A 16,277-nucleotide genomic window follows, 5' to 3' on the forward strand; every position below is an offset into this window, starting at 1 on the left:
GTCACTGGCAAATGCTCTCCCAATAGGCAGGTCCAAGATAATAAAATAGCTCATGTTTCTCTCCTCATCCCCACACCTCCTTGAAAGACAGACCTGTACTGTTTTTATGATCTTTGGGAAAGAAATTATGAAGAAGCTAAATCTGGGACTCTACAGAAACATCTTAAAGCCTAAAGAGGAAGCTAGAAGGACAGATGCGATTTGGCAGCAGGTGAGCTTAAAAATCAAATTGTAAATTAAGGGATTTGTGGACTGTAGGGTAATTTCCCAAAAGCATATCTAGTAATCACTCTTCTGGCTTTTAAAGATATACCATACAGGACTCTCAACACTTAATGTGGCTCTAGTAATAACAGGTTATTTCCAAAAGCTAAGTAAAGAGCCCTCTACATTTGAGGGAAATCAGATCGAAGACATTCACAAGCACAGCAAAACTACCCTAGTCCATTACAATAAATCTGATAGTAATTAAAGCTACTTAAATACACATATCACAGAATTTGAAGATTTAGAAAACACATGAGGTCTTTCTCTAGCAGGGGACAATATCACTTTATAAGAAAGAACATTAATAAATCCTATTCACAAACAAGTCACCTCTGGCTGTAGGAAGCCCTATATGGTAACCCTGCAGGGTCTTTCCTTTCTATTACATGTCAAGAATAAAAAATGGCTGGGAGTCACAATAGGCAGATAAGATGAATTACCGTTTAACAAATAGGATTCCCTCAACCTCAAAAGTCCTCAAATAATTCCACAATGCTTCCCCAAATAATCTATGACAACAGAAACATCCTTCCAGGGCCATCACAACCGCCATCCCCCTCTCAAAAGCAGTCACTCCATCCAGCCTTCTCAAAGGTCAAACAACTTTAAGGTTTCCTGACTTATCAGGAAAATGTTCTAGTATCACACAAGCAAAAAAGAAAATATGCTGCAGATTAACATGGAGGTTAATTTCATCTACAGTTAGAATGGAATAAAACTGTCACCATCTCCAAGGCCTGCAGAGACTGTAATGTGCTCCCCACAAAGTCTTCTGTTGAACCTCTAACCCCTAAGGTCCATGAGGAGGTGACAAAGGTTAAATGAGGTCATGGGGGCACAGGGCTCTGACCTGAGAGGGCTGGTGTCCTCGCATGAGGAGGAAGACTCAGAGGAACCAACCAAGAAGAGGGAACTCAACAGGAACCCAGCTGGCCAGCACCTTCATCTTGGACTTAAGGGCTCCAAAACTGTGAAAAATGGAAATTTCTATTGTATCAGCAGCCCCGTCTAAGGTAACTTATTATGGCAGCCTGAGCTGACTAATATACAGACTTTCACCACAGCCAAAAAAAAATATGATTAGCAATCCTATCCCACCATGGGCACTGTCTTTGCATCCTCAAGGGCGACAAAGAGCGCTCATGGGCTCCCCACAGGATTCAATCTAACTAAAGACACACTGCACTAGCAAAAGACTATTGATGTCTCTATAGAGTACCTCTGGGGAAAAAAGCCAAGTCTGGGACCCTAGTTCCAGAATTTCTAAGTATTAATTTTAATACACACCCAGGCGAGTACTCCGAATATTCACAGATTAAAAACAGTGGTGGCTAACGTGCCACATGAGAAAGGTGACACTGAAGACAGTCAAAATGAAGCCTGCTCCAAAGCCCATCTGCTCCGACTTTACACAACAGTTCAGGACAAAAACCATGATGCCAGTTTAAGAGAGAGTCTGACTCTGAGAATGTCACCATCTTTCCAATCGCAGGGTTCTTATTCAAACACTGTGCCTACATGAGCCACTTCTGGAGCTGCTAAGGGGACGCACATGGGCCTCTGGCCTTCAGGCACTTTCAGCCCCAACACTCTCAGACACCCAGCACATTCTGGACAAACAGCAAAAACCCATCGATAAGCATAACAGCTCTTAAAAATAGAGACAGTGGTATTGACAAACTCCAAAATGAGCAAATACATTTAAAGAACTCAAGTGGCCAGGCAAAGTGGCTCACGCCTGTAATGCCAGGAGGAGGGAGGATCACTCCAGCCTGCATGGCAGACCAAGATTCTGTCTCTAAATAAACAAACAAACATGTCAACTGTACTGAAGGGAGAAGGAGGAACCGTTTCAGGGTGACAGGATCGTACTCTACCTACCAGTCAGCTGGAGTGCTGCTAGCTCGGTTATATGTGTACACTTGTCTCAAGATACACTCGAGATATGTGGTTTCAAAGGCTTTCCTCAGTTTAAACACACACACATACACACACCCACACACACACAGAAATAGAGAGAGGGAGACCGGGAGAAGGAGAGGGAGAAGGAGAGGGAGAAGAAAGGAGAAGAAAGGAGAAGAAGGGGGAGGGGAGAGGGAGAAGAAGGGGGAGGGGAGAAGGAGAGAAGAAGGGGGAGGGGAGAGGGAGAAGAAGGGGGAGGGGAGAGGGAGAAGAAGGGGGAGGGGAGAAGGAGAGAAGAAGGGGGAGGGGAGAAGGAGAGAAGAAGGGGGAGGGGAGAAGGAGAGAAGGAGGAGGGGAGAGGGAGAAGAAGGGGGAGGGAGAGGGAGAGATAGATACATGGAGTCAAAAGTCCTGGGTTCAAACCCTGATTTGACCACTTCTCTGCTACGTGGCCTTGTACAAGTTGCTTAACACCTGAGGCCCATTAAATTAACCCAAAAATATTAGTAAAAGTACAAAAATCAATTGAGAGTTGAGACACAATTTTTTTTTTAAACTTTTTCTTAAAAGCCCAATTCTAATTTAAACTACCAAGCAACATACCTTGTACCTAATTAGGGATGCAACGAATGTGGTTCAGAAAGAAAGGATACAAGGCTGATCCTATTCCAAGAATCTCTATGATAGTGAGACATACCGAGAAGTGCTAGCAGGCCTCGCTCACTATCGGTACCTCCTCGGCCTTGGCGTCTGCTTTGGCCACCGAAGAGCCTTTCAGCCCGCCGATGTGCTATGAGGGCCCCTCTCTGGGGCTGGCTGAGGCTGGAGCTGACTCCCTCTGCTCACTTCCTCTGCTCACGGGGAACTGTGAGGAGACAGGCACGACGGGAGCCGGGGCTGTGCCTGGCGCTCACTGGCCAGCTCGGGTTCCTGCTGAGCACGGGCCAGCTCCCGCTGGTTGCCAGAGTGCCCAGGCTAGGTGCCGCAAAGTCCTGCAGCGAGTGCCAGTGAGAGAGGTGAAGCCAGCTGGGCTTCTGGGACGGGTGGGGACTTGGAGAACTTTTCTGTCTAGCTAAAGGATTGTAAACGCAGCAATCAGTACTCTGTGTCTAGCTAAAGGTTTGTAAATGCAACAATCAGAGGTCTGTGTCTAGCTAATGGGGTGGGAACTTGAAGAACTTTTCTGTCTAAAGGATTGTAAACACACCAATCAGCACTCTGTGTCTAGCTAAAGGATTGTAAACGCACCAATCAGCACTCTGCCAAAACAGCCCAATCAGCTCTCTGTAAAATGGACCAATCAGCAGGATGTGGGAGGGGCCAAATAAGGGAATAAGAGCAGGCCACCTGAGCCAGCAGTGGCAACCAGGTCGAGTCCCCTTCCATGCTGTGGAAGCTTTGTTCTTTCGCTCTTTGCAATAAATCTTGCCGCTGCTCACTCTTTGGGTCTGCACTGCCTTTATGAGCTGTAACACTCACTGCAAAGGTCTGCAGCTTCACTCCTGAAGCCAGCAAAACCACGAATCCAGCGGGAGGAATGAACAACTCCAGACGTGCCACCTTTAAGAGCTGTAACACTCAATGCGAAGGTCTTCACTCCTGAAGCCAGCGAGACCACGAATCCACCAGGAGGAACAAACAACTCCTGATGTGCCACCTTTAAGAGCAACTCCAGATGCGCCACCTTTAAGAGCTGTAACACTCACTGTGAAGGTCTGCCACTTCACTCCTGAAGTCAGCGAGACCACGAACCCACCAGAAGGAATAAACTCCGGACACATCTGAACATCTGAAGGAACAAACTCCACACATCATCTTTAAGAGTGAGACCAAGAACCCACCAATTCTGGACACAATATCACACAATTATGAATGCACATTTCCCTCTGGCAATGGGGAAAAATAAGATAAGCTGACATCTGGGAGCCTAGGGTGTCACAGTGTGAGCATTTCTAAAATGAAATCTGGAGTCCCGGTTGGCAGACTCTCAGTCCCCTGAACAGAGTGTGGCACATCCACAGCATGGCAACAAGACGTGCTGGAAAGGGGACAGTAGAGACGTGGGTGGCATGCAGGTGGGCCACTGAGCCGTCTGCACGCTCATTCACACAACACAGACTTCACAGATCCCAGGCACAGGGAACAGACCAGCAGTCGATACAAATAAAATAAGTTTTCCTCTCGAACAGCTTACAATCGAATGTGGCTAGACAGGAATCAACACATGCACACACCCCTCCCTCACAGTACTACAATGTCAGGCAGTGAGAAACGCTGTACAGACAGACTTCATAAGGTAAAGTGCTAAGGAGTAACAGAGGCAGGTACCCTTTTTACTACGATTTTCAAGGAACATTCCGGGGTATGGGGGCACTTAAAGGGGAACCTGAAACGTACAGAGAGATGAAGTCACATAGATACCAGAAGGGAGAGAATCTCAACACAAGGATCAGCAGGAGCTAAACAGAGTATGCTTTGTGTATTTAAAATACCAGGAAGACTGGAGTGGGTGAGGCAGAGAGACGGACAGAGAGAGAATGAGAACAGAGTGATATGAGGGCCCCATCAAGCGGCCAGCCATGAGGACATTTAGCTTTCACATTAAGAGGATAGGCAGATATGCCAGAATCAGAACAGAGCATAGCACAGCCTAATTTACATTTTTAAAGGTTTATGCTGGCTGCTGCCTGGAGGAATACAAAGGCAGAAGCTGACAGAGCACAGGGAGGCTGCAACATAACCTAAGCTATAAAGTATGACAACGTGGAACAGAAGCAGTAGCGCAAGTTCAGAATCAAAAGGTCCTGTGAGTTTCAAACAGGTTAACTAAGGACTGGTGCAGTGGCTCACACCTGTAATTCTAACACTTCAGGAGGCCAAGGCAGGGAAGAGGATCACTTAAGCCCAGGCGTTCGAGACCAGCCTAGGCAACACAATGTCTATTTGGTGGACATTATGGCACACGCCTGTAGTCCCAGCAACTTGAGTTCGGGGGAAGGGCATGTTAAAGGGGGAAGGAGCCAAGGCTGCAGTGAGCTGTGATAGCCCCCACTGCACTCCAGCCTAGGCAACAGAGCAAGACGCCGTCTCTAAATAAATAAATAAATAGTAAAACAGGTTAGCCAAAGCTAAATGCAAAACTCTGAAAAAACAAGTAACAGATGACTCCAAGGTTTTGGCCACCGCAACTAGAACCAAGTAACTGCCACTTACTGAAAAAGGGAAGAAGGGGCAAGCAGAGAACAGAAGCAGATGAGAGACCTCACAGATAGTTGGCTTTGGGACATCTTAACTTCATGCGACCTATCAAAAAAAAAAAAAAAAAATCAAAGTGGGTCAGGCACAGTGAGCTATAATCTCAGGACTTTGGGAGGATCAATTAAGCCCAGGAGTTCAAGATCACCGTGGGCAACACAGGGAGACCCCATCTCTACAAGTAATTTAAAAATTAGCCAGGTGTGGTGGCGCCCACCTGTGGTCCAAGCTACTCAGGGGGCTAAAGCATGAGACTGAGAGCTGAGGCTGCAATGAGCTGTGGTGGAACCAGTGCGCTCAGGCCTGGACCACAAAAGGAAATCCTATCTCTAAAATTAAAAAAAAAAAAAAAAAAAATAGGTCGGGCGCAGTGCCTATAATCCCAGCACTTTGGGAGGCCAAGGCGACCAGATCACCTGAGGTCAGGAGTTCGAGACCAGCCTGACCAACATGGAGAAACTCCATCTCTACTAAAAATACAAAATTACCTGGGCGTCATGGCGCATGCCTGCAATCCCAGCTACTCAGGACACTGAAGCAGGAGAATCGCTTGAACCTGAGAGGCGGAGGGTGCAGTGAGCCAAGGTCATGCCATTGCACTCCAGCCTAGACAACAAGAGCAAAACTCCATCTCAAAAAATAAAATAATAAAATAATAAAATCAAAATGCAGCAGTCAAGCAGGCAGGTGGTGTTCACGAGATGTTCAATCACGGTAAATGCCGCTGAATGGGCAATTACAGCCCAGAATAATGGAAATGTGGCTTGGGCAATCATTACTAACCTTGATAAGTGGCCCAACGTGAGGGGTTCAAAGGTGAATAGCAAAGGAAGGCTGGAAGATATTAATATGAATATAAATAGAAGGGCATGGAGACAAACGTTTTAGACATTTTTTTATGGGGGATTTTGCTATAAACTAAGAGAAGGATAGAGCAGGCAGGAGATGCAAGAACAAGGGAGGCTTTACTTTATTATGGGAAAAATAAGAACATGTTTCTACAATGGTGGGAATGAACCAGGAAAGAGAGGTAAATGATGAAGAAAGGAGGGATAATTTCCAGTGTGATGTCATGAAGCGGGGTGATTAATTTCATCCACAAAGAAACTAGAGAGACTCTTAAAGAAGGAACTTTAGGTTAAAAAAAAAAAAAAATCCCAAGTTGGGCATGATGATACATGAAGTAGTCCCAGTGTCTCAGAAGGTGAGGTGGGAAGACTATTTAAGCCCAGGGGTTTGAGGCCAGCCTGGGCAACAGGCAAGACCCTGTTTCCAAGGAAGAAAAAAAAAAACATGCTACACTACAACAAATTTCCATCCATTTGCCTTCCTCACTTCTTTGAAACTGAACTTCTATAAAAGCTGACACAAGCAAATAGGTTGTAGCAAATAGGCCCAACTCGAGCTCAGACTGCTCTCCCTGCCTTCTGTCTCCCTACACACACCACCTCCTCCACCCTATAGCCCTACACAGACAGACTCCACTACCAGGTAACACTACCTGAGTGCTGTGTCCCTCCTAAAGCCGTCCAGGATTTGATGGGAATGATGATGTAATCAGGGAAACAGAGCCCAGCTCACAGAACTGACAAAGGAGGCGGGCTGCGAGAAGGAGAGGGGCAGGGGGTGTCAAGCACAAAGTGACCCGAAAGAGGAGCACATTAACCTCCTCAGGCACCTCCATTCTTAACGCTCCAGGAAATGCGTGCAAGCAGCCATGCCTACTAGGAAGCGTGGCGCCTCACTGTCACTTAAATTGGATTTCTGGTTCCAATCAGGCTTCAGCATGATCCATTCCTTCCAGTTAAGCTTCTCATCAAGGCTCAAAATTCCTCATCTGTAAAATGATGAGTCTGACCTATATGCCTCTAAAAAGGCTCTTCCTGCTCTAGTAGTCCTTAATTTTGCACACCACTCCTTTGTCGTCAGACCAGTACAAGTGACTTGGCCGCAGAAACCGACCATTGCAGCCATTTGTCCCACTAGATTATGACACCAAATAGTCCAGTCAAATATTTACTGACCCCTGCCCACCCCAAGCTCTTGCTCAGAAAACTCTCGCATCTTTCAAGGCCCCTTTGCAAGGCTCATGGATATGAAACTTTTCCTGTATCTTAGAACTATGCCTCTGACATCATCTGCCTCCCTGCTAGCCTCCTGCACTCACCCATACACCTGTTCTGGTTTTTTTGTTTTTGAGAGAGAAAGTCTCACTCTGCTGCCCAGGCTGGAGTGCAGTGGACCAATCTTGGCTCACCACAACCTCCGCCTCCCGGGTTCCAGCAATTCTCCTGCTTCAGCCTCCTGAGTAGCTGGGACTACAGGCATGCGCCACCATGCCTGGCTAATTTTTGTATTTTTAGTGGAGACGGGGTTTCACTATGTCGGCCAGGCTCATGATCCGCCCACCTCGGCCTCCCAAAGTGCTAGGATTACAGGCGTGAGCCATGGCACCCGGCCCCATTTCGTTGTTAAAGCATTTATCCTACAGTATTTCATCCTGCTTCACAGATTTTTAAGTTGCACCTATTTTTCTCATGTTAAAACATGCATCTCATAATTAAGATGCCCCACATTCATAACTGGAAGCACTGTTTTGTTCTTGCTTACTGATACATAACATAATGGTGCATCACACAATGATATCTTAGAAGGGATGAAATAAGGTATTAGGACTCGACCAAAATAAGCAACTTGAGCTCAGTTTTTATACCCACAATGCCTCCCACATAACAAAAACTCCAACACTTACAAAATGAAAATCTGAGAAATGCCCCACCCACATCACTACATCAAAAAAAGCAGCTGAAAGACAAAGAGCCCAAGCCTTCGCGCCTTTCCACAACAAACGTAGCTTGCTTGGTAAACAGAAAATAAGTTCAACAACTTTGAAGTCCTTCATTTCATCCAGCTTTCTTTCACACAGAGTGTGTCCTCACATCAGGGGACAGAGGAGAAGGAAAGAAAAGTCTGGAAGACAAGACACAGGAGTGTTAGAGAAAACTGAAGCTGCAGCTGGTTTCCCTACAGCTTGCAGAGGAGGAGACTAGCACACAGACATCAACACTTCGGTAAAGCTGAAGCATACGCCCCACTTTCTTTTTGAGTCGGAGTCTCGATCTGTTGCCCAGGCTGGAGTGCACTCGCTGCAAGCTCTGCCTCCCGGGTTCATGCTATTCTCCTGCCTCAGCCTCCCGAATAGCTGGGACTACAGTTGGCTGCCACCACGCGCAGCTAAAATTTTTTTTTTTTTGTACTTTTAGTAGAGACGGGGTTTCACCGTGTTAGCCAGGATGGTCTCGATCTCCTGACCTCGTGTTCCGCCCGCCTCAGCCTCCCAAAGTGCTGGGATTACAGGTGTGAGCCACTGCGCCCGGCCCACAAGCCACTGTCTTCAGAAGAAAATAATAGGCCGGGCGCGGTGGCTCAAGCCTGTAATCCCAGCACTTTGGGAGGCCGAGACGGGCGGATCACGAGGTCAGGAGATCGAGATCATCCTGGCTAACACGGTGAAACCCCGTCTCTACTAAAAATACAAAAACTAGCCGGGCGAAGTGGCGGGCGCCTGTAGTCCCAGCTACTCGGGAGGCTGAGGCAGGAGAATGGCGTAAACTCGGGAGGCGGAGCTTGCAGTGAGCTGAGATCTGGCCACTGCACTCCAGTCCGGGCGACAGAGCGAGACTCCGCCTCAAAAAAAAAAAAAAAAAAAAAAAAGAAAATAATAATAATAATAATAATAAATGATAATGATAACCATCTCTAGAACAGCTAGACCTGAAAGTCTCCAGCAAAAACAGAAGGGACAGGTGTCCCCCTTCGTAGAGGGAAAGTCACTTTACACCCCAGACACTCATTTCAAATATGGCCCATAAATAAACTTACATAAATCAGACCATGTGACCTGACATTTTTTTTATTTTGACTCACAAATACATTTTTATGACTTGTGTGAAAATATTTTGTGAACAATGAATTCACAGTTGGGCCCACATTTCATTCCATACACATCAACAATCTTTGGAAATGACTAAAAGATTCTGAAAAGAGCTCAAAATTCTATTTCTTGAAGGGGGCCTAGGGGTGTTGGCTACAGAATGTCCTACATCTCTGCCTCCAACACTAGTCCTTGGCTACAAATTGGCAGATGTTGCCAGAACATCCATGCACCATTCCTCCAGTGAGTTCCAGTCAGCCCCAACGACAATAGTATTAAAAACACAGAACTGTAAGTGAGGAAATGGAAACTAATGGATGTATCTGTGTGTCTGACTGAAGAGAGGAGTAAACCAATTCACCATCTACATTGTTTTATACTCTCTATCAATTCAATTACAAATCATAAATAAAGCCCAGAAACACGGTTAATAAATATTTACCATGCCTTCCAAGGTTCTTTTTCCCAATAAAAAATTCCACTTACTGATGGCCAGGCACGGTGGCTCGTGCCTGTAATCCCAGCACTTTGGGAGGCCGAGGCGGACAGATCACCCAAGGTCAGGGGTTTGAGACCAGCCTGGCCAACATAGCAAAACCCTATCTCTACTAAAATACAAACGTTATAAAGGCATGGTGGCACATCCCTGTAATCCCAGGTACTCAGGAGACTGTGGCGGGAGAATCTCTTGAACCCAGGAGGCCGAGGGTGCAGTGAGCCGAGATTGCACTATTACACTCCAGCCTGGACAAGAGAGCAAGACTCCATCCCCTGCCCAGCCCCCGACAAAAAAAATAAAATAAAATAAAAATTCCACATACTTCCTTCCAAAGAAATAGCTACTTAAAGAAGTAAAATCTTCCTACAAATTCTTATTTTTGGAATGCTATCTTTATGAAAGGATCCAAAATTACTTCTCCTTATCTAAGGGGTGGCTACAAGCTTGGGAGCTCTAATCCAGAAAGCGTGGGAGCTCTGATCTAAAAAGCCTGGTCTTATATCCTGACGCTTCCACTTAATAGCTGTGTAGGCAAATTGCTAATCCACTCTTAGTATATAGTTTCCTCATCTATAAAATTACTTGTTCTGAAGATTATATGAGTAAAATACAGCTAAAGTACTAGAACAATAACTGGCAAGTAGTGAGAATTCAATGTAGGTTAGCCATCACAACTACTGCCTGGGGTAAATTTAACGAAATGAATCCAGGGTCCCTTAAATCTCATCAAGAGTGTTTTGCTGGCCAAAGGACTTGATCTGAGATGACATTTATAGGAAGCAAATGAAATTCAAATACAGCTAATAGCTCCCCTCTCTGACTGTGTAATTATGTGTACTCATTATTTGTGTAGCATGTTATTATTTAAATGTTCCTAATTTCAGCCCCAGCAGGCCAAGGGCCCTCAAAGAGTGGCCAAGGTCTCAGCCTCTGCCAGTCCTTTCCAAAGCTTTTGTCAATTTATTACATCCATGAAAAGTGGCATTATCTACAACAGAAAGTAGACAGAAGGCTCACAATCAGCAAATCTTACCATCCTACGCTTAAGCCCAGCAATAACCAACAAGCTGTAATGATGGCATCAGTTGCTACACAGAAAACTCTTGAGGCTGTTCAAAACTCACATATCCTACCAATAGTAGGGCCAAAAAAAAAAAAAATTCATTCCTTCTCACTGTAAAACCACAAAAACAAGACTGATAGCAAACATGAATTTTATGACATGAAAAATGAGGGGTCTCCACTATCTTATGTCTGCTTGGGTTATTACTACTCACAGACCTGCAGAACCAGGGCAGCTGGGCTCACATGCTCAGATACAAGCTGCAGTGTTCACACACTGTTCCCAGGCATCAGATACCCGACCCCCTTCACACAAATTAAGGGCAAAGGGCTGCTTGTTCATCACGCCAGGATGCCAATGATTCAAGAGATGTCATGTGTATTTTATTCTCAAATTAGATAAAATTCTGTAAAATCCATTCTGCTGTTATTTTTAAATATTATAGTAAAAACAAATGATTTTTCTCAGGAAAGCCTCCAATCATCCAATTATATTTTCCAATAATCAAAGATCCAGAAACAATGCTGTTTAAAACTGCAAATGGGAAAAAACAAAACATCTTTTCAATATTCCTGTTGCAAAGATCCAATTTACTTTCCATGCATTCTGTCTTGCAAAAAAGTACTAGATTCAAACTTACAGGACTTGAGCTGCAATTCCAATTCTGCTACTATGAAGTAAATACCTGTTTGACTTTAAGAAAGTCACTACTACATCTAACAGTCATAAAGGCCCCATAGTTAGATGGGTCTTTCAGTTTACAGATGGAAGCACCAGGGCTCTCAGAAGCATGTCACTGTCCCCAAGCTCAAAAGCATGAAAGAGGACACAGAGGCAGAAGCTCTCACCACCACCCACCCCTCTCTGGGGTTAAGGCACATGTTCTCACACTTGCTTGGACAGCATCATATGCCACCTCCTAGCAATGGCTCTGGACTGCACAATCCGAAACTCTACCACCAGACAAATTTCTGTGACAATTAAAAATGAACGAACCAGTGGGACAAATTTTGATATTTGAAGAGCAATCTTATGGGGTGGGAACTAACCAAATAAAAACAAAAATTAAAAATTGAGGGTCGGACAGGGTGGCTCACCCCTGTAATCCCAGCACTATGGGAGGCTGAGGTGGGTGGATCACGAGGTCAAGGGAATGGAGACCTTCCTGGTCAACACAATGAAACCCCACCTCTACTAAAAATACAAAAAAAAATTAGCTGGGGATGGTGGCGCACGTCTGTAACCCCAGCTACTAGGGAGGCTGGGGCAGGAAAATCACTTGAACCCGGAGGCAGAGGTTGCAGTGAGTAGAGATAGCACCACTGCACTCCAGCCTGGCAACAGAGCGAGACTCCGTCTCAAAAAAACAAAGGAGAGGGGAAGGGAGAGGAGAGGACATACATCTTGCATGGACTTATCCATCCTGGCTCAGGAACGGTGGCTCACGCCTGTAATCCCAACACTTTGGGAGGCCGGAGCAGGCAGATCACAAGGTCAGGAGTTCGAGACTAGCTTGGCCAACATGATAAAACCCCATCTCTACTAAAGATACAAAAAATTAGCCAGGCATGGTGGTGCATGCCTGTAATCCCAGCTACTTGGGAGGCTGGGGAATCGCTTGAACCAGGGAGGTGGAGGTTTCGGTGAGCTGAGATCACGCCATTACACTCCAGCCTGGGCGACGGGGAGGTTCTGTCTCACAAAAAAACCACCACCATTATAGACCATCCCCTGTGATATGGTTTGGCTGTGTCCCCACCCAAATCTCAACTTGAATTGTATCTCCCAGAATTCCCACATGTTGTGGGAGGGACCCAGGAGGAGGGAATTGAATCATGACGGCTGGCCTTTCTCGTGCTATTCTTGTGATAGTGAATAAGTCTCTGCCACCGCCATGTAAGAGGTCCCTTTCACCTCCCTCCATGATTCTGAGGCCTCCCCGGCCATGTGGAAGTGTAAGTCCAATTAAACCTCTTTTTCTTCCCAATCTCGAGTATGTCTTTATCAGCAGTATGAAAAGAAACTAATACACCCGGCCTCCACTCCCACTAACCTATCCTCTGGTTTCATTTCACATTTCGGAAGTGTTTCTATGGGATAGAACATGAGTGATGGCTGACTACAGATAAAGTATCCATTCAAACTAAAGGGATTTTTCAGCAGAGCATGCATATACATACACGCATATACACACAAAGACACACATGTCCATATATATATATGCACAACACAGCTTGCAGTTACAACCACCCCTACTCCCAACCTCACCAGCCCAAAAGTCTTGGTTGCTCCCTACTGTTTGAGCTTTCCCTGGATCATGCTTCCGAAACACCTACAGAAGAGCAGCTCTTCCCATGATACCAATTCTGGTTTCCTGTGATTCCAAGTAGCACCCCAAAATAAGAAAGCACACTTTGTTTAACATGGTAGCTGCCTTCAAAATAATGATTTTGTAAGAGAAAGTCTTGCTCTGTTGCCCAGGCTGGAATACAGTGGTGTGAACATAATTCAATGCAGCCTTGACCTCCTGGGTTCAAGTGATGCTCCTATCTCAGCCTCTTGACTAGCTGGGACTAGAGGCATGTGCCACCATGACAAAAACTAACCTTCCTTTATGAAGGTGGTGCCAGAATAAATAAAAAGACTTCAGTGATTCCAATGGGGGCAACTTTGCCAACTTAGATTTTCTCCCCAGTATAATCAAGCCCTCGACAATGCCAGAGCTAAACCTACATTTGGCCAACTGGCTGACAGCACTGGCTGCTTCTGGAATGACAAATTTTAGTTTTTGTTATTTACTCAAATTCTACCTTTAGTAAATCCCAGACATCTGGCTAACTTCTTGTTCTAAAAGCTGGTGTTGCCCAGTTAAGAAAATATGGATGTTTTTGTTTCCACTGTTGGCAATTCCAAGAAACACTAGGGCATTACATCACTCCTGAACAGTACTGGGAGAGCATCACAACCATACAATCTAACAGCAGAGCAGTCATTGCTCCACTCTAAACTCTAGGATTAAGTGATATTCTCCATCACACCCAACCCCCCACATTCAATCAAGCAAGAAGCTACATTCAACGTGAATCAATGACAAAAAACACGAACTATATATATATAAAACATCTAATGTTCTCCAACTAGACACAAGGTTTTTAGTTTACTGTATTACAAGCAACGAATGGCTAGGGTTCCTATCTGCTGAAGACCCACATAACAAGGCAGAGTGCCTTTTAGGAAAGCAGCTATGAGGGTCTAAATTGGATGCTATGGCAACAGATTCCACAACTTATTTTGTTTTCCACAAATGGTAATACGCAAAATAGGCCTTTCCCATACATATTGGCTGAGATTTGTTGAGGGACGCACACATGACTGAGCCACTATGGCCTTAATGGTTGACCTCCAAAGGCAAGTCACCCATAAGAAAGAAAACCCAGGAGGGTGGACAGAGGCTCTTGTTTCAAGTCACGCAACAGTGGAAGGAGACAGCACAACTAGGGTGAATGGTGAAGTTCAGAGAGGTCATCTCAGGAAATTCTGCCATGGCCCCACAGAAACAGAGCAGCAAACAGGTACTGTTGTGCACTAGTGCCTGTGAGCACTGGTTCCAACAGCAGGCTGCCAGACAACTCACCTTACAACTAAGGTGGTGGGGGAAAAACTGGAAGCCATGGTGAACCTGTCCTTTTGCACCCTGACAAACTGTCAAGTACCCCATATGTGATGACTCTCCTAAGACCAGAGCCACAGCTCTCAAAAAAGAACAGAACCTGCTCTTTCTCATCTCCCTGCCCCCAAGGAAGCATAAACCAAAACATGGTCAATTCATTCACTTTAACTGTAATCCTGAGAAGTGCACAAGAAGGTTACAGAATGTCACTGCATTCCCTTGAAATAAAATAGTAAACTACAAGCAAATATTTGTCCTCAGATACTTTTTGTTGGATGACTTCATCTGTACCCTACGAACCCTGTTCAAAACAGACATGAGAACAAACTCAGATAGGCACAAGTTTCTTTTCAGGCATCAAGGAGTCATGTGATAACCATACAGGAAAAAGCACATTTCTAGAGGTATGCAAAGCTGTCCCACTGCAGGAACCTGCCCAGCAAGGAAGGAAGAAGGGATGAGAAAGCTGTTGAGCCAGAGAGCAGGAAAAGCAGTAGACAGAAAGATTTAGGCTATTTCCTATACAACCTGGGAACAAGAACTAAAGACTCCACATTTCAGCAAGATCATCAAAGAGTTCTGCTCACATACCAGTGTGGAAAGACATATACATACAGAAAAAGCAGCAAGACAGGACCTACAGAACAGACTAAGGTATTTTGTCCACTATATAACGCGGAACATAAAAATAAGTCTATAAACCCAACAGTATGTCCGGAGTGCGGATTCACCTAGTCCACAGACTGCCCTTAGGTGCCTAGACTAGGAAGCACAAGCTGCCAGAACACATCCAATTCAGAAACAAGTCCATGCCCAGAGATATCGTACATTCCAACGAGATATTCCAAGAGTCAACTCACCATTCACAGTTTTCAGGCTCCCAGCAAGGCCTTCCCCATGCTGCCTCTTCTGGGCATTCTTGAACTCCTTCAGAGACAAATAAAGGACTTTACGTACCACCCGTTCTTCTGACCACGGAATCCCATCACTGTCATCCTGGAGAAACATAAGAAAAGAGACGAGTTACTGAATAGAAAGCAAGCCAATATTCGGAGTCAAAATAAACTTTATTGTAAAGGAACTGCCCAACAAGTCCTGTGTGACCACGACCCAGTTCTGAAGGTCAGAATTACACCCTTAAGGTAAAGGGACAATGACCTTTCTGAATAGGCCTCGAACAAACGTGAATCCACAGGCTGTTAAAAAGAATGAAAGCAACACACAACCATTTCACTTCTTTATACGCCCCAAACCCAAATATGTTCATCAACTAGTAATACAGTTTTATATTTCTGACAAAGTTCAGAAAAAGGTGTTGTTATACCCACAACTAGAAGGATAATGAATCATTTTACTTGAGTTTTATGAAGTGAGCAATGCCAGAATATACACTGCAATACAAATATGTGCGGAATTCTTAAAAATGTTGCTGTCTCCCTTGGGAGTTCAAAGGCTATAGCAGATATAGGTGCCGTGCATTCAAGAAATTTACAGTCCAGTCAGAAGACATGGAATTGGATCCGCATTGGCCACTTAAGTAAAAGAATCCCAAATGAAAGGAGAGATTACTGCAGAAGGAGGCAATGTACACATTAATGACAGATCTTGAAGGTCTCATTTCAAACTGCAACCTCATGTCTGTTGCTCCAGATCAAATACAAGTTCTTAAGAATTAACAGAATGAATG

General features: G+C 45.0%; 1 protein-coding gene across 4 annotated transcripts in view; it reads right to left on the minus strand.

Annotated features, from left to right (window-relative positions):
- Positions 1-16,277, minus strand: part of JARID2 (jumonji and AT-rich interaction domain containing 2) — a 280,018-nt gene that overhangs the window by 133,571 nt on the left and 130,170 nt on the right. For all 4 annotated transcript variants that reach the window (XM_030929317.1, XM_010376398.2, XM_010376397.2 and 1 more), the window contains exon 2: positions 15,451-15,586. Coding sequence is in view for 2 of the 4 variants with exons in the window: in XM_010376397.2 (XP_010374699.1) it covers positions 15,451-15,586 (136 nt within the window). In the remaining 2 variants the exon portion in view is untranslated. The remainder of the gene's footprint in view (positions 1-15,450; positions 15,587-16,277) is intronic.

The sequence above is a fragment of the Rhinopithecus roxellana genome, chromosome 4 (genome assembly GCF_007565055.1).
Source record: "Rhinopithecus roxellana isolate Shanxi Qingling chromosome 4, ASM756505v1, whole genome shotgun sequence".
NCBI classification, from domain to species: domain Eukaryota; kingdom Metazoa; phylum Chordata; class Mammalia; order Primates; family Cercopithecidae; genus Rhinopithecus; species Rhinopithecus roxellana.